The 19,213-nt window shown below is 41.9% G+C and overlaps 1 protein-coding gene across 1 annotated transcript in view; it reads right to left on the minus strand.

Moving 5' to 3' along the window:
* Positions 1 to 1,117: 1,117 nt before the first annotated feature.
* The window catches only part of arpc5b (actin related protein 2/3 complex, subunit 5B), a 29,121-nt gene continuing 11,025 nt past the window's right edge, over positions 1,118 to 19,213 (minus strand). The window contains exons 2-4 of the mRNA XM_041207663.1: positions 7,941 to 8,013; positions 6,921 to 7,097; positions 1,118 to 1,699 (exon numbers count right to left, since the gene is read on the minus strand). Coding sequence (XP_041063597.1) covers positions 1,637 to 1,699; positions 6,921 to 7,097; positions 7,941 to 8,013 — 313 coding nt within the window. The 3' untranslated portion in view covers positions 1,118 to 1,636. The remainder of the gene's footprint in view (positions 1,700 to 6,920; positions 7,098 to 7,940; positions 8,014 to 19,213) is intronic.

Here is a 19,213-nt window from a genome sequence, read left to right on the forward strand (position 1 = left end):
CACTTAAATTAAAAATATTGATTCCTATTTAACACACTTGTTTCAGGCATTTTAGATGTAGTAGCTGAGCTATCAAAACACATTTATTTCATCATCAATAATAGGATGATTCATGATTCAATGATTTTTCAGACTTCCCTGAACCAGAGCTTACGTTTTAACTGCTATTTAGCCCCTTGTCCACTGTTTTATAATAGACATTTATGGTCACAAAAAATGAAACACGATTGTCTGCTAAAGATTCTAAACCAGTTAAGTTCTGAGGTAAAATGTCAGTGCAACGAATAGGTTTTTGCTGCTGTTGATACATTTTTAAGCATAAAGTTAAACTGTGCTCCTTGGTGAGTCTGTTATAATTGGGAGTAACTAGATGCTGAACCTTGGGGTTAACAAGGTTCAGGAATATGGGGTGGGGGGGTGGTACAGGAGCTCGGCAGGATTAGGGGAAACCATTTCACGGCTGATTCACTTCTGTGTTTTCATTGTGGTACCAACTTTTTCTTTAAAGTAGTGATTTGCTTTAAACATCAAAATTTGCCATCAGCTGAATGCACCATTTTGAAATAATTATGCTAGTTAGAACTAGTACACATGGTACAAAAGGCCATACACACGAGTTTCTGTGCCATTTGTGAACCGCACTGTTTAACTAATGGAGAGAATGGAAGTTTTCAATTGGATTTCCTATCTTTTAAATCATTGAAAGCAGTGTGTTTAAGTATAATTTTTAATATAATTTGAAGCTTTATTTAGATATTCTGAATTAATATTAAGCCTGGCAAGTCAAGTCTGCAATACCTGGATGAGCTCATTGTTGATATGGTAGCAAAACTGAGAAGTGACCATTGTGTTGTAAACCCCTGGTTATTCTGATGCAGTAATTGTCTGAATTTATTTGTTCACTGTGTACTTCTGGTGCAATTCTTTAATTTAAAATTCATCTTAAAAAAAGTGAAAGGTGGTATATCGCCCATACAGGTTGACAGGAAGGAATTATCTCCAAGGTCTATTTATATCACTCACACCCTTCATGCCAGGTATAATAATAGCATGTTAATTCACCCCTAACATGTTGAAACCTTAATATTCACTATTACCATTATCAACCAAGACATGATTTCAAACAGAAATATTTTATGTGGTTCAACTTTTAACACTCAGCTACACATCCGAGCTTCAAATTTAAAATGCTCATGAACAGCTGTATGTGTGGCCAACTGCATCTGAATGCATCAAATTTTAGTCATGTTCATGTCTGCATCAAACATTCATATACTGTACCTTTATTCAATAAAACATTTGAAGTAAAAAAGGATACAGTTTTCTGCAAAGAAAAATCTCCAATTTTCTGGCAAGTCTTTTTTTAAAAATAAAACCGTGCTTCAGAAATGTTCTTGTTTGAATACAAAAATTGTACTAAGTACTGGGTTAATAAAACCAGATTAAATTGCATCTTTGATTCTGGTTAACAGACAAATGAACAGAGCTAATTACATATACAAACTGGTCATAAAAAGCAAGCCAAATTTTTAAAAAAAATGCAAGGAGATTATATGACTCCAGTGTTGCACAAACTGGTTCTTTTGGTCTCGGCACCAGCCTCTCTGTACCAGATAGCTGCTCTTGGTTCCATTGCTCAAACAGTTTTCCTCGCTGTTAGGACTCGTACTACGGATCCCACTCCTCCAGCTGCTAACACCTAAGGAACAAGATATATAAGTGGTAATGGCTGATTCAACAATAATTTTGCTTTGAATTTTAAACTCCAAACATTTATTTGTGGGGTTGGGTGTAGCGAGGAGAGGGGGGGTAGAAGAGGAGGAAACTGGTCATGGTAAGAAAAAGTGACACATAACCCTCTTCAAATTAATAACTCCCCACATGCAGTGAGTTTACTTTATATTATGGTGATGTCTATGATATCACCAGGAATGGGTCTGTCATGGTAGGTGTTCAGAATGTGAGTGATGGTTTCATTTGGATGGCCATAGTCATAATTTGCGCTGTTCTTCATGATCCACTTGCGGAGCAAATGGCCACAGCTTCCCCAACCTGTCTTCAAGCAGTTGAGGACTATCCAGATTTTCCATGGAAGACTGAAACCTGGGATTTCACCACTTGGGTCAGTTACCAGGTTGTGGTGATTATTGGAGCTATTGAAGCTATATTGTGTAACCTGCTACTTTTGGTCACTTCTATTGAGCAGTGACTTGTGCATTTGATACTTTTTTTGGTCCTGAATAATTTCTAAAAGATATTAATAGCAAATTTTCTCTACAGAACAGTGTGCTAAATATTTTAGCCACTTAGTCTAAAACTATTACTGGCTGGCTCCTTAGTTGCTTCACTGGTACTTGCTGAGGGCTTGGAGCTGAAGATCCTGGAGTCTTGTGTCATTAAGCAAATTACATAGAATATACAGCACAAAAACAGGCCATTTGGCCAACAAATGAGTCTGTGGTGGCACTGATGCTTCACTTGGGATCCCTCCCATCTTTCCTCATCTAACTACAAGCATAATACTCTATTCCCTTCTCCCTCTTCTGCTTATCTAGCCTCGTCTTAGATGCATATATACCAGCTGCATCAGCTGCTCCCTGTGGTAATGAGTTCCACATTCTCTCTGATGAACCAGTTTCTTCTGCATTTGCCATGTGATTTCTTGATGACCATATTATATTGATGCAATTCTCTTTAATAGAAACACTCTGTTCACCCTATCAAAACCTTTCATAATTTTAAAGACCTCTGTCAGGTCACCAATCAATCTTTTCTTTCAGTGAGAAGAGACACACATTTTGTTCTTCCTTTCCTGATGGGCATAGCTATGTTTCAGCAATCAATTTTGTAAATCTTTTCGCATCCTCTCCATGCATCTCTATCCTTTTTATAAGATGGCAATCAGAACAGTACATAGTACTCCAAGTGTCAAGCTTTAACAGCAGTTTAGCATAACTTCTCAATTTTTCAATTCTATCCATCTGGGAATAAGCCCAAATGTTTGGTTTGCTCATTTTAAAAGAAAAAAAAAAATCAACTGTTAACCTACATCATTGCTTTTACTGATGTATTTGTATTCCCAGATTTCTTTACTCCTGTATCCCATTTAGATTATTTTCCACATATGGTAATATGTAACCTTATTTTTTTAACCAAAATGTAATATCTCAGTGGCAAAATTCATTTAGCAATTATATACTTACTCTGCAAGCTTATTAATGCTGTCCTATACTTTGTTGCAGTGCTGCTCAATCCTGACCATTCCACCACTCCCATCCCATCATCATTCTGTCAACTGCAAATTTAGAAATTGCTTAATTCCAAAATCTAAAACGTTAATATAAATTGTTGAACATTGGTCCCAGCGCTATGGGGCCCTGGTTTCCACCTTCTCCCACTCCAAATATTTCCTAATTACCCTACTTTCTACCTTGCAGCCTTCTAGCTATTTATTCAAGCTACCTCTGGTGAATTGGGAGCATTCCATCCTTGAACAAAATAGACAGCCAGGTCTGTGTCAACAAAAGCTTGGTGCTACAAGTGACACAAAACTCTTGAAATTTGTTCGCACCAAAAAATGCCCTAAACACTTTGGCTGGCTGGACTGTTCCCCTTTGAGGTAAGTGAATCCCTCTCTAGTGTCAACTAAAGCTAAAGATTCCTTAGCATGTCAACACACCATATTGCCGAGTCCCCAAATGGATGTGTCTGGATTTCTTAGGCTTACAATATTTAGCTATCTTGCTTTGAATAATACAAGAGCCATGGTGCAATTGTTCCTTTAGGATATGTGTTGTGAATCCAAAGTAAATACAGTACATTGTGGTATATTTAAGCAACAAGCATTCCATATAAAGACTGAGAGCATCGAGAAATGGTTTACAGTGGAATCTTGTTATACAGATCATTGTTTGCAGTAGTCAACTCTCTAACATTTGCCAGAACCACAAGGCATCTCAGTTTGTTACTGCACAGTTATAAGTCCAGTGATCCCATTAATGGCAGTTCCTATTGAAGAGAAATCACCTAGGTTATAACAATTAGCCTACTTGAGGAGGTAATGATATTACTGTTGACTTATTATTTGCTCTTGCATGACTCTAACTTATTAATGGTAAAGGATGCAGATGACAATTCAAAAGCTTTTGCCAGGAGCTTGATATCAATCTGTTTGCCACTTCCCCACATGACTGCAACCTTCTTGTGGACTGGGTGTGTGCATGCATGACAGTGCAGATGCCTGAAGTACCTGCGTCACGATTTCAGCAAGAAGTGCACTTGACAAATCCTAAAATTCCTTTTATTAAATCATTCCAACAAAAATAAAATCTGTAATGACATCACATTTCTTGGTCACTTCACTTCACCTAGTTCAACGCAAACTCAAAACCAAAATAAATTAACTAAGCCCAATGATAAATGCCAAATGGGGAGCTGGAGATTTTCCACATCAGCTCTCCCAGGATACGGAAAATTGCACATCTTTAGCCTGTGATTTTTGGTATTCATTTATTTTCTTTAAATTAAGACTCTAATATCCTCAGACAAGGATGCGTGCACTAAACTGGCATTAACACTTTTATGGAGTTTTGAAGATAGGGAGCAACAACTTGCATTTGTACAGCACACAGGTGCATTATCAAAGAACATCTGACACTGAGCCACATAAGGAGTTATTAAGGCAAATGAACAAAAGCATGGTTGAAGAGGCTGATTTTAAGAAGCATCTTAAAAAAAAAGGCAGAGAGGTTAGGTTCCAGAGAAAAATGAAAAAAGGCAAACTAACTTACCCCTGAAGAGAAGCCAGTGACTTTCTCCAAACTTTTAACAATAACCAGCATGGGGAATAAAGAATTTTAGTTGGCAAAATGAACGAGTGCAATGTTGAATGTAAATCTACATGGAACACATGTAGAACTAGCATTACTGTCTACTTGAAGTATCACATTTTCTTCTTATGTGCACCAGGTATGTAGGAGGGGATTTTAACAGGCAAGAATGGGTAGTTTGTGGGTGTACTTAAAATTGGAGAAACATAAAGCACAACAGCAACTTAACTCCAATGGGTTATCTCAGGTACGTCTGGATACCAGCTAGAAACCTGCTCCCTGAAGTTATTGCAGGTAAGCAAGTTGTTGGTCCAATTAATATCCTAAGGAAATGTTAATAAGGCCTTTGAAACTTGATTTTAACTTTGCTTCAACTTAAGCCTATGCAGCACAAGTTTCCTGAGGTCAGTGGCATGTCGTAAGGCCACATGTGGCATCATGTTTAAAACTGCAGAGAAGCTGAAATCCAAAATGTGCACAGCCATGTTTGCATAGAATAATTTCAGTGCCGTGCTTTATACTCTAGCGATGGTAGACATTCTCACAAATCCCTGTTCCACTGATTCCCCAGCAATCGAATTAAATTCCTTAATGCTCTTCACTTTTGTTGAGAGCGTACAAGGCACATCTGTCAGTGCCTGGCTCAGTTGCTGATATATCTCTAGCATTCTCCTTCTCAACATCAGCACCTCCTGGTTCAGCATCAGCATCTAGCTGATCAGAGCTTGGAGAGCATTATGTTCCCTGATGTGAACTCTTCACCACTGTCCCTGCCAACAATGTCTGCTCATGCACACTTGTGGGGGATGAATTAACCAGATGAAAAGACAACTGACTGCTAAAGTAGATCCACTGAAGTTAGAGCATTTGCACTGATGCATGCCTGTATGCCCTATGACAGTGCGCCCTCAGAATGACTGAGGTCCTCTGAGAAATTGTCCTCATGCATGTCCAGAAACAATAAAAGCCCTGAAATGCAAAAGAAATGATCAGATAATGGCAAAGTCACAATTTTGACAATCACCATACTCAGTCTTCTCATAGTTTAGTCAATGATGAATTAAAGTGGGTATTTGCCTGTTAGAGATAACTGTAATTCTGTCACTAGCTATCAGCGAGTTCTCGGCTTGCCATATCCAACCAAAAGAAACGCAGTCACTTATTTCCAGGGTCTCCTTCTTGGCATCCGTTAGCTGGACTATTTGTGACAGTCCACTTCCAGCCCTCTTCCTCGTGTTTTGCACTCGCTTCTAAAGAGGCTAGAAAACAGACCTGTGAGTGAATGAGTGAAGGTCAGGCAGTCACCCTACGGATGCAGTGCATACGGTGAAGGCTACAATGAGACAGATGCATCAAATTGCAAAAGCATTGGAGTAAGTGGCAATGATGAATAAATAGAGAGTTAAAGAAGTGCATAGTAGGTGATGCTGGGAGCTGCTAAAAGGTCATTGTGAGTGAAGAGTGATGTGATGGAGAATGCTTCGCAAGGAGGAAAGGGGGCAAGAGCTTAAACCACAGGATATAATTGAATCAGCTAATGTACTCACTTTTCCTAACCTGGTTAAGTCAGTAAGCGGCTTCCTACATTGTACCCAAGACTGGGGCACACTGTTTCTACTACTCACCTCCTCAGCCATCTGCAACCAGATGATCTTGATGATCTGCTGGGGAAAAATATTTCCTTCCTTCTCCTGACTGCACCTAGTAGTAATTCTAGGAATGTATCATTAGCTCTGGGTGTTGCCCTTGCCCTCTTGTCTGTCATCCATCCTGAACACGTTCAATTTCTATTTGTACATTTTCCTTTTAAACATAGTCATGGTGATGTGTATCACATCTGCTGCACAGCTTAGAGACACAAAATCCAGAAGGCAAATTAGTTCAATAAAGCTGAGATTGCAGATTTGATCTGCTGGGTTAACTGCCAGCTTTGTCCCGTGCATTTCCACCTCCCTGCCCAGAAATTGTCAATATATTAATACTGTGGCCGTAGTTTCCCCCAGAACCTACCAGGTTGGGCTATACCCTTGTGGTGAAGAAAATGCAAAATAATCATTATTCTTACATTGATAAATACTATACTCTACTAACCTTTTCATGCCACTGTAGTAAAATTGCACTGCTATTTTCTGATGGTTTTTCAAAACCTTTGTAGATGTACTTCATCAGGAGGTCAATGCTATTCTTGTCAAGGGATTGAACAGCCTTTTCAATATCATTACTTTTAAATGAAGTCAAAACTTTAACAACAGTATTTTCTGCTCGGTCCTGTTAAAGACAAAACAAGGCTTCGTCAGTGGTAATTACACTATACTTACAATTATCAACTGAATTTAAATGTCCCACTTGCATTTCTTTGCTTTAGACAAGAACTCGGCAGAGGCGTCAACTTACTACCACTATACCAAATAGCTTGCACGGGCTGACAAACTAGATTTAGTAAACTTAATTGAATCGGTGGAGTGGAAAGCTATATGGAATACTTTCAACAAGGCAGCTCACAAAAACCTTCCTCTGCTTCTCTCCCCTCACCTTCCCCTCAACAACTCATGTGCATGTAGTGTGTGTATGCATCTACTTGGGCAGGCAGAACATGCAGTTTAACTGTATGTAAGTATGACGAGGAGATGCTATGTTACACAGATCGCTGTCCCGTGTGTTTGTAGATTGTGATAGCATATGCCCTAATTGATTCAAGTGCAAAACTAATCCCAAGATGGGTCAGATTGTACACAGATAAGAATTTGAGCAAATGATAATAGTTTTGAAGTCAGTGTTTTTGCTGATAAGTTCAATTAGGCCTCAGCTTAAAACAGATCCGCCAAATGTAAGTTGTGCCATTAACCAAACTGAATTAAACCTACTCAGCCCATGAATCTAAATTCCATATGAAGTTTAACTCAATATCAATTCAACTTGAAATCAAGGCCCTGAAGTTGACAAACTTTACCAGCAAACAAAATCAGTGCATCAAAATTTACCAGTTTTAGACTCTGCATATAAATCCTTAGACCGCCTCACGTGGATTGGACGAACTTGCTGGAAGAAAATTACCTCAGACTAAGTTTCAAAAAGCTGCAAGGGCAAAGATATTTAATCCTTCAGCCTTACCTTAACAGCCTGATTCTTTGTATTAATTGGGGGATTTTTCAGTGCTGCTTGGAGAGCTGCATTCAGGTTTCCTGTGCACAGATATTAAGGAATATAACAGATTTCATATTTTACCCATAAGAATACAGGACATGGGGGATAATTCCCCTTCTCTTTGAAATAGTGCTATGAGGTCTTTTAAGCCAACCTGAGGGGGCAGCTTTAGTTTGATGTTTCCTTTGAAAGTTGGCACCTCTGCATTTGCAGTGGTACTCCCTCAGCAGGGGAGTGTTAGCCTTTATTTTTGTGCTGAAATCCTCGAGTGGGACTTGAACTCAATCTTTCGATCAGAGGCGAAAGATGCTACCAACTGAGCCACAGCTGACACAACTAGGCCAAGCTCACACATAACACACAGAACAAAAGAGACACAAACTTCTTATTGTCTGCTATCCGCAGATATTAATATACCACAGCACCAACAGGTCCGCATTCAAGCTCACCTGCTTAATGAAGTTGAAAATATCTTTCAACTAACCAATATTCATCAGCTATGACTGATACTTGGTGCCAAGTAGTAAAACTGCGCAAGGCAAATTGATCAGGAAAAGGAGAAAAGATACTGTGAATTTATCATGAAAATATGGTTTAATATATTTCAATAAGGAATCTTCTGGCAATTGCAAAGCTTTTTTTAAATAAACAAACAATGGGCCATAATTTGCTCTGGCAAGACATCTAAGAGGGATCTTTGACCTCAAAAGCAGTACAGAAAGGAAAATTTGTTTTTAAAATGCCCGTGTTAAGAATGTTTGAAAGAGGCTTTTAAGAGCTTGCATCAATTGTAAAGGGATCAATTCTAATTTTCCTGGAAAGGAAGAAATACTGGTCCATATGACCTGGTGGCCCTAGAGTTGGATACAGTGCCAGAGCTGAGTGCTTCAGGGAGTTAAGCGGAGGAGGGGAAAGGGGTGTTTGATTGCTTTTGCCTAAACTTTTTCAGTCTCCAGGAATTGATTCTTGCTCTGCTACAGGAGAAGCTGGTTAGTTGGTGAGTATCTGGTAAGTGATTAAGGTTTATTCTACTCCTTAGGCTCAAAATAGTATATTTTGAGCAAGAGGTGAGTGGGAGTGGCTTAAAGGCATGGAACAAGAGGCCTATCTGCAGCGAGAGCAGCGGCGAAGAGGTGTTATGAACCACAACATGACACAAGTGCAGGGAAAGCAGCTGATTGGCAAGTAGGATTGGTGAGGATTTGTAGTCTTTAAAGTAAAAGTAAGGTCTTTAGTTTGTGTTTAGGTGTCTAGTCTTCTTTTCCGTCTCTTTTTAAAAAAAATAGCTTAAGTACAAGATTGATACTGGTGTAAAAAAAATTAATAACAATAAAGAGTAAAGAGCGGGTGGTTCTTCAAGTGTAAACAGCAGGGATACTACCGAATTAATAAACTGAATAAAGTACAATAGTGATGGCAGGACGGGTGATGTGTTGCTACTACAGCATTTGGGACCAACTAGACACCAAGGTGATCCAGAGCGAACACATCTGTAGTAAGTGTTTGCAGCTCAAAAAACTTCAGATCCGAGTTAAGGAGCTGGAGTCTGAGCTGCAGACATTGCACCATGTCGGGGGGGGGAAAAGGTAGCTGGACACTTTGCTCCAGGAGGCAGTCACATCCCTCAGATTAGGTAATTTAAATTTGGCCTGTGATCAGGGATAGGAGGGTGTGACTGCAGGTGAAACAGGTATGGGGACCCAGCTGGTAGCGTTCGAGGTGCCTCGGCCCCTGCAATTTTCCAAGTTACAAGATTCTTGCAAGCTATGTGGACGAGGGGGGGACTGCAGGGAGGATGAGCGAACAGACCACGGTGCTGTGGTACAGGGAGCAATTCAAGTCGGGGGAGGAAGTAGGAATGTAGTAGATGATAGGGGACAGTATAATTAGAGGGATAGATACTGTTCTCTGCAGCCTATTCCCAAAGGCTGTGTTGCCTGACCAGTGCCAGGGTTAAGGACATCTTCTCAGGGCTGGAGAGGAACTTGGGAGTGGGAGAAGAGGGATCTAGTTGTTGTTGTCCACATTGGTACCACCGATGTTAATAGGACTAGAAAGGATGTTCTGCTGAAAGAATTTGAACAGTTAGGAATTAAATTAAAAAGCAGAACTTCCAAGGTAATCTCAGGATTACTACCTGAGCCACAGGCAAACTAGCATAGAGTAAATAAAGTCAAGGAGTTAAATGCATGGCTCAAAGATTGGTGTGGGAGGAATAGGTTTCAGTTCATGGGGCACTGGCACCAGTACTGGGGTAGAAGGGAACTGTTCCGGTGGGAGGGGCACTTGACCCACAATGGGACAAGTATCTTGGCGATCAAGTAACTAGGACTGCAGAGTGGGCTTTAAACTAAATGGGAGGGGTGGGTTCTGGAGAGGGGATACCGGAGTAGGTTTACAAAGCAAAAGGATATGGGAGCATTGCAAGACAGCTATTTAGGAAATGATAGCCAGGGTGTGACAGGAAGGGACAGTGTGTGCAAACATGAGAAAAAGCAGCAAATAGGGTCAAAGGGAGAAAACATGGTAAAAAGGGAAAATAACTAGCTCTTTACTTAAATGCACATAGTATTTGGAGCAAAATAAATGAATTAATGGCACAAATAGAGATTAATGGGTATGATCTTATAGCCATTACTGAGGTATGGTTAAAAGGAGATCAAAGCTGGGAACTAAATATTCAGGGGTACATGACTTTTCAAAAGGATAGGCAGGATGGAAAGGGTGGCAAGGTAGCTTTGTTACTACGAGATGGAATAAGTACAACAGTAAGAAATGATCTTCTCAGAAGATGTAGAATCCATATGGGTGGAGGTAAGAAATAACAAGGGGAAGACGACACTGAGGGGGCTTATGGACTACTCCCACAACAGTAGCTATATTATAGGACAGAGAATAAATCAGCAGATGAGGAGGGCATGTAAAAAAAGCAGCACATTAATCATGGGTAACTTTAATCTTCATGTACATTGGAAAAATAAAATTGGCAGAGGTAGCCACGACCAAGAATTCAGTGTATTTGGGGCAGTTTCCTAGAACAATATGTTGCGGATCTAACCAGGGATCAGGCTATTTTGGATCTGGTAATGTGTAATGAGGCAGGTTTCATAAATGATCTCAAATTATCTAAGAGTAAAGGATCCCCTAGGAAACAGTGACCATAACATGGTAGAATTTAGCAGTTTGAAAATGAGAAACTTGGGTCGGCAACAACTGTGCTACACTTAAATGAGAGTAATTGCAAAAGAATGAGGGCAAAGTTGGCTGGAGTGGACTTGGCTAACTAATAGAAGGCAGAAAGTTGGGATAAGTGGGGGAGGATTTTCAGGATGGCAACCTGTAATTCGTGGAGTACCACAGTGATCAGTGCTGGGGCCACAATTATGTACAAAATATATATAAATAATCTGGATGAGGGAAGTGAAGGAAGGAAAGTGGAACTGAGGATTACCAGATCAGCCATGATCTCATTGAATGGCGGAGCAGACTTGATGGACCAAATGGCCTACTTCTGCTCCTACATCTTATGGTCTTATGGAAGCAGTACCAACAGGAAGGAAGACAGAAGCTGTGTGGCCAGACAAAGGAGAGCCACAAACAGGAAAGCTGAAGGATGAAGGCAATCAGCACATAGATGCAGACACAAAGAGAAAGCAGACCGAGACAGAAAGAGGAACAGTTTGTGTGAGAAGAAGCCAGAAAAGCTTTAAAAAAGGGTCAGTTTTGTGTTTGGCAGAAAAAAAACAGAATTCTAGAAGCGACATACGAGCGAACTAAAAGAGACTGAATCCTAAAAAGTGTTGCAAGTAGCTCAAGCATGCAAAAGAGCTTAGAGTTTGTATCAGAGGACCAGATTGTGAACTGGTGTTGTTGGCTGGTCTGTTGAAAAGGAGCTCTGGAAATCTACACCATCAAGACTGACATGACCCGAGTGAGGGGGGAATTAGTAGATGTGCACCATGTTGGTGCTAATCATATCTGCGGACCTCAGGTGGAATATGCCTGTTGGTGAATGCAACTTGAGGGCTGAATTGATCGAGTTCGAAAGACAGAGATTGCACGTAGTGCCGCATTTTTTTGTGCGGGTGTGATATGGGTGCTTGTGGCTGCGAAAATGTATCTTTATCCTATCGACTATTTAAAGTGAAATGTGCCTTTTTATTTGAAATATCAGTTCCCTGTTAATTTATATTTCATTTGCATTGGTTCTGATTCATATTAAAGTACAAATTACAAAAAGTAAAATATTGTTAGTCATGTCTTCACGGGTGGGGGGAGAATTTGCTTGGCAAATTTGGTTAATGGCTCCCTCACAGGGATTGTAACATGCCTTTGTTACACTTGTCCAAGCACATTCGGTCTTTTACATTTTTTGTGGCAAGGTGCTGAAAGCATAAACTGATAACATCACAGCGAGTGAAACAGGATGTCTGAGGCCTGAATGAACAGGACAAGCAACTGTACAAAAACAGGATTACCTGGAAAAACTCAGCAGGTCTGGCAGCATCGGTGGAGAAGAAAAGAGTTGACATTTCGAGTCTTCATGACCCTTCCACAGATCTGAGCGAATATAAGGAGAGGGGTGAAATATAAGCTAGTTTAAGGTTGGCGGGGGCAGGGGGAGAGAAGAGAAGTTGGGGGGGGTGGGGGGTGGTGTGGTTGTAGAGACAAGCAAGCAGTGATAGGAGCAGATAATCAAAAGATGTCACAGACAAAAGAACAAAGAGGTGTTGAAAGTAGTGATATTATCTAAACGAATGTGCTAATTAAGAATGGGTGGTAGGGCACTCAAGGTACAGCTCTAGTGGGGGGTGGGGTGGAAAGACTAGCAGGGCATAAAGGATTTAAAAATAATGGAAATAGGTGGGAAAAGAGAAATCTATATAAATTATTGGAAAAAACAAAAGGAAGGGGGAACAAACGGAAAGGGGGTGGGGATGGAGGAGGGAGTTCAAGATCTAAAGTTGCTGAATTCAATATTCAGTCCAGGAGGCTGTAAAGGGCCTAGTCGGAAGATGAGGTGCTGTTCCTCCAGTTTGTGTTGGGCTTCGCTGGAACAATGCAGCAAGCCAAGGACAGACATGTGGGCAAGAGAGCAGGGTGGAGTGTTAAAATGGCAAGCGACAGGGAGGTTTGGGTCATTCTTTGGGACAGACCGCAGGTGTTCTGCAAAGCGGTCGCCCAGTTCACGTTTGGTCTCTCCAATGTAGAGACCACCGCATTGGGAGCAACAAATGCAGTAGACTAAGTTGTGGGAAATGCAAGTGAAATGCTGTTACACTTGAAAGGAGTGTTTGGGCCCTTGGACGGTGAGGAGAGAGAAAGTGAAGGGGCAGGTGTTGCATCTTTTGCGTGGGCATGGGGAGGGGCCATAGGTGAGGGTTGAGGAGTAGGGGGTGATGGAGGAGTGCTCTAGGATGTCCCGGAGGGAACAATCCCTACAGAAAGCCGCCAGGGGGGTGAAGGGAAGATGTGTTTGGTGGTGGCATCATGCTGGAGTTGGCGGAAATGGCAGAGGATGATCCTTTGAATGCAGAGGCTGGTAGGGTGATAAGTGAGGACAAGGGGGATCCTATCATGTTTCTGGGAGGGAGGAGAAGGCGTGAGGGCAGATGCGCGGGAGATGGGCCGGACACGGTTGAGGGCCTTGTCAACGTCTGTGGGTGGAAAACATTGGTTAAGGAAGGAGAACATGTTAGAGGAACTGTTTTTGAAGGTAGCATCATCAGAACAGATGCGACGGAGGCGAAGGAACTGAGAGAATGAACAGCACTTCATCTTCCGACTAGGCACTTTACAGCCTTCCAGATTGAATATTGAATTCAACAACTTTAGATCTTGAACTCCCTCCTCCATCCCCACCCCGTTTCTTCCCCCTTCCTTTTGTTTTTTCCAATAATTTATATAGATTTTTCTTTTCCCACCTATTTCCATTATTTTTCAATTTTGTATGCTCTGCTAGTCTTTCCACCCCACCCCCACTAGAGCTGTACCTTGAGTGCCCTACCATCTATTCTTAATTAGCACATTCATTTAGATAATATCACCACCTTCAACACCTCTGTGTTCTTTTGTCTGTGACATCTTTTGATTATCTGCTCCTATCACTGCTTGCTTGTCCCTACAACCACACCAACAGCCCCCCCAACTTCTCTTCCACCCCCCCCCGCCACTTTCACCCCTCTCCTTATATTCGCTCAGTTCTGTGGAAGGGTCATGAAGACTCGAAATGTCCACTCTTCTTCTCCGCCGATGCTGCCAGACCTGCTGAGTTTTTCCAGGTAATTCTGTTTTTGTTTTGGATTTCCAGCATCCGCAGTTTTTAGTTTTTATCAAGCAAGCGTACATCTCTTTAATTGATCAGATTGAAGGGCTGTGAAATTAACAGCACAAGACTGAGAAGGAAGCGTAAATTAGAGTGGGTGAATTCAATGTCAAATCAGATACAGAAAAAGAGGGAGAAAGAAGGATTCGATAAGTGAAAGAAGAGACAAAGTAAAAACAAATTAAATTTAAATTTTAATATTTTTAAGGTAACCAAAATCAACAAGATTCCATGTTTGCAATCGTTAATTTTCAGTGTCAGAGGTTGTTTGGCAGCAATTAGCATTCATTACATTATTAAAAGGGTATTTAAAAACTTGAAAAAACTTGACTTAACTTTATGGTGAGTATAAAAAAACTTGCATTTATATAGCACCTTTCCTGACCCACCAAACATACTGAAACAAAACAAAAGTAGCTGGAAGAACTCAGCAGGTCTGACAGCATCTGCGGAGAGGAAGACAGTTAACGTTTTGAGTCCGTATGACTCTTCATCAGAACGAAGGAAAAATAGAAATGAGATGAAATATAAGCTTGTTGAAGGGGGGTGGGATATGTAGAGTTGGATAGAAGGCCAGTGATAGGTGGAGGCAAAGAAGAGATTGCCAAAGATGTCATAGACAAAAGGATGTTGACGGTGGTGATATTAGCTATGGATTGTGCTAATGGTGACATTAAGGATAGAAAGCAGGATGAGCAAGCGACAGATAGCCTTAGTGGGGGTGGGGTAGGGGGAAGGGTTCGAAATGGGCTAAAAGGTGGAGATAAAACAATGAATGGAAATACATTTAAAAATAGTAGAAATGGGTGGGAAAAGAAAAATATATATATAAAAAAATATAAATAATTGGAAAAAGGGGGATCGGAAAGGGATACCAAAAAGCTTTACAACCAACAAAGTGCCATCTTTCTGATGAGATGCTAAACCAAGTTGCCTCTCAGGTGAACATAAGAGATCACATGGCACTATTCTGATGATGGCCAGTGGAGTTATCCCTGATGTCCTGACCAATATTTATTCCTTCAATCAACATCACAAAAGTCAGATTGTCTGGTCATTATCATGTTGTTATTTGTGGGAGCTTACTTTGTGCAAATTGGCTTCGTTTCCTACATTATAACAGTGACTACACTTCAAAAGTATTTCATTAGCTATAAAGTGCTTTGAGATGTCTGGTGCTCATGAAAAGCGCTATATAAATGCAAGTTTTAAACAAAAATTTACATATCTCTGAAGCAGATTTAGAGTTAATTAGCTCAGTTGGCTAGATGGCTAGCTGATGGTTCAGAATGACACCAACAGCATGGTTTCAATTCCTATTCCAGCTGAGGTAGACCTGGGAGCTGCCTCCTTATCCTGCTCTTAAGAGTGGAAGGCAATCACAAACCATCATGGAAAAAACTGCCAAAGAAAATGGCTCAGGATGAAGCATCAGCAGATAATAAGCCAAGCACCTGCCTTCAGGCAGAATGCTAAAGGAATGGAATGGAAACAGCTTTAATTTCTAATCTATCTAAAAATAAAGTAATTTGAGATACTATCCAAAGTGGATAAATATAACAGCTCAACAACTTGATTAAAAAGCAGTACAAGCAGAAAAGCTCATTTTGGGGAGGCCCATTCGTACTCACGATTGTGAGCTCTAAGGAACCTGAATGATAACAATGAAATGCTCAGGGACCATTGTAACACTTCTGCATTGCAAGGATATTACATTCTAAGCAGCTATTTTGATGCCTTACCAAACATTTTAATTGGCATCCCAGTCACTTGAGCCTCCAAATAGGCGATGGGGCGTAGTGGTTTTGTCACTGGACTAGTAATCCAGAGGCCCAGGGGAATGCTCTGAGGATCTGGGTTCACCACCACGACATGATGGTGGAATGTGAATTCAATAAAAATCTGGAACTAAAAGTCTAATAATGACCATGAAACCATGTCAATTGCTGTTAAAAACCATACCTGGTCTGGCCTACATGTGACTCCAGACCCACAGCAAATGTGGTTGATTCTTAAATGCCCTCTGAAAAGGGCTAGCAAGCCACTCAAACTGCTACAAAGTCTCAAAAAAGGAATGAAATCGGACGGGCGACCTGGCATCAACCTAGGCACTGGAAACGATAATGACAAATTCAGCCTCGTTGGTCCTGCAAAATCCTCCTTATTAACATCTGGGGACTAGTGCCAAAATTGGGAGAGCTGTCCCGCAGACTAGTAAAGCATCAGCCTGACATAGTCATCCTCACAGAACCATATCTTACAGACAACGTTCCAGACACTACCATCACCATCCCTCCGTATGCCCTGTCCCACCCGCAGGACAGACCTAGGAGAGGCGGCGGCACACTGGCATTCGGTCGGGAGGGAGTTGTCCCGAGAGTCCTCAACATTGAGTCTGGACCCCATGAAGTCTCATGGCATCACGTCAAACATAGGCAAAGAAACCTCCTTCTGATTACCACGTACCTCTCTCCCTCAGCTGATGAATCAGTGCTCCTCCATATTGAATATCACTTCCAGGAAGCACTGAGGGTGGCAAGGGCGTGGAATGCACTCTGGGTGGAGGACTTCAATCTCCATCACTGAGAGTAGCTTAGTAGCACCACTACTGACCAAGCTGGCCAAGTCCTAAAGGACATAGCTACTGGACTGGGTCTGCGGTAGTCGGTGAGGGAACCAACAAAAGGAAAAAACACAGTTGACCTCATCCTCACCAACCTGCCTGCCGCAGATGCATCTGTCCATGACAGTATCGGTAGGAGTGACCACTGCAGCGTCATTGTGGTGGTGAAGTCCCACCTTCACATTGAGGATACCCTCCATCATGCTGTGTGGCACTACTGCTGTGCTAAATGGGGTAGATCTCAAAAAGATCTAGCAACTCAAGACTGGGAATCCATGAGGCGCTGTGGGCCATCATCAGCAGAATTGTACTCAAACACAATCTGTAACCTCATGGCCCAGCATATCCCCCACTCTACCATTACCATCAAGCCAGGGGGTCAACCCTGGTTCAATAAAGATGTGCAGGAGGGCATGCTAGGAACATCACCAGGCATACCTAAAAAACCTGGTGAAGCTATAACACAGGACTACTTGTGTGCCAAACAGCATAAACAGCAAGTGATGGACAGAGCTAAGCGCTCCCACAACCAACGGATCAGATATAAGCTCTGCAGTTCTGCCACATCCAGTTGTGAATGGTGGTGGACAATTAAACAATTCACTGAAGGAAGAGGCTCTACAAGTATCCCCTTCCTCAATGTTGGGGGAGCTCAGCACATCAATGCAAAAGATGAGGCTGAAGCATTTCCAACAATCTTCAGCCGGAAGTGCCGAGTGGATGATCCATCTCAGCCTCCTCTGGGGGTCCCCAGCATCACAGATGCCAGTCTTCAGCCAATTCAATTCACTCCACCTGATATCAAGAAATGGCTGAAGGCACTGGATCTTGCAAAAACTATGGGCCTGACAATATTCCAGCAATAGTACTGAAGACTTGTGCTCCAGAGCTTGCCGAGTCCCTAGCCAAGCTGTTCCAGTACAGCTACAACACTGGCATTTACATGGCTATGTGGGAAATTGATCTACATGGCGATGTGGGAAATTGATCTACATGGCTATGTGGGAAATTGATCTACATGGCTATGTGGGAAATTGATCTACATGGCTATGTGGGAAATTGATCTACATGGCTATGTGGGAAATTGATCTACATGGCTATGTGGGAAATTGATCTACATGGCTATGTGGGAAATTGCCCAGGTATGTCTTGTAAACAAAAGGCAGGACAAATCCAATCCAACCAATTACCATCTCCATCATCAGTAAAGTAATGGAAAGGATCATCAACAGTGCAATCAAGCAGCACTTGCTTAACAATAACCTGCTCACTGATGTCCAGTTTGGGTTCCACCAGGGCTGCTCAGCTCCTGACCTCATTATAGCCTTTGTTCAAACATGGGCAAAAGAGCTGAACTCACGAGGTGAGGTGAGAGTGACTGCCCTTGACAGGGTGTGGCATCAAGGAGCCCTAGCAGAACTAGAGTCAATGGGAATCAGGGGAAAGCTCTCCGCTGGTTGGAGTCATACCCAGCACAAAGGAAGATGGTTGCTGTTGTTGGAGGTCAGTCATCTCAGCTCCAGGACATCACTACAGGAGTTCCTCAGCCCAACCATCTTCAGCTGCTTCATCAATGACCTTCCTTCCATAAAGTCAGAAGTGAGGATGTTCGCTGATGACTGCACAACATTCATCACCATTCACGACTTCTCAGTTACTGAAGCAGCCCATGTCCAAATGCAGCAAGACCTGGACAATATCCATACTTGGGCAGACAAGTGGCAAGTAACATTCATGTCACACAAATGTCAGGCAATGGCCATCTCCAACAAGAGAGAATCTAATGATTGCCCCGTGATATTCAATAGCATTACCATCACTGAATCCCCCACTAACAACATCCTAGGGGGGGTTGCCACTGGCCAGAAACTGAACTGGACTAGCCATATAAATACTGTGGTTACAAGAGTAGATCTGAGGCTAGGAACCCTGCGATGAGTAACTCACCTCCTGACTCCCCAAAGCCTGTCCACACTCCTGACTTGTGTCTTGTAGATGGTGATGGAATAACTCCCACAATACTCAAGAAGTTTGACACCACCCAGGACAAAGCAGCCCACTTGACTGGCACCACATCCACAAACACCGACTCCCTCCACCACTGATTCTCAGTTGCAACAGTGTGTACCATTTACAAGATGCACTGCAGGAATTCATTAAGGCTCCTTAGACAGCGCCTTCCAAACCCACTACAATCTAGAAGGACAAGGGCTGCAGATAGATGGGATTACCACCACTTGGAAGTTCCCCTCCAAGTCACTCACCATCCTGACTTGGAAATATATTGCCGCT

The sequence above is a fragment of the Carcharodon carcharias genome, chromosome 16 (assembly GCF_017639515.1).
Source record: "Carcharodon carcharias isolate sCarCar2 chromosome 16, sCarCar2.pri, whole genome shotgun sequence".
Classification (NCBI taxonomy): domain Eukaryota; kingdom Metazoa; phylum Chordata; class Chondrichthyes; order Lamniformes; family Lamnidae; genus Carcharodon; species Carcharodon carcharias.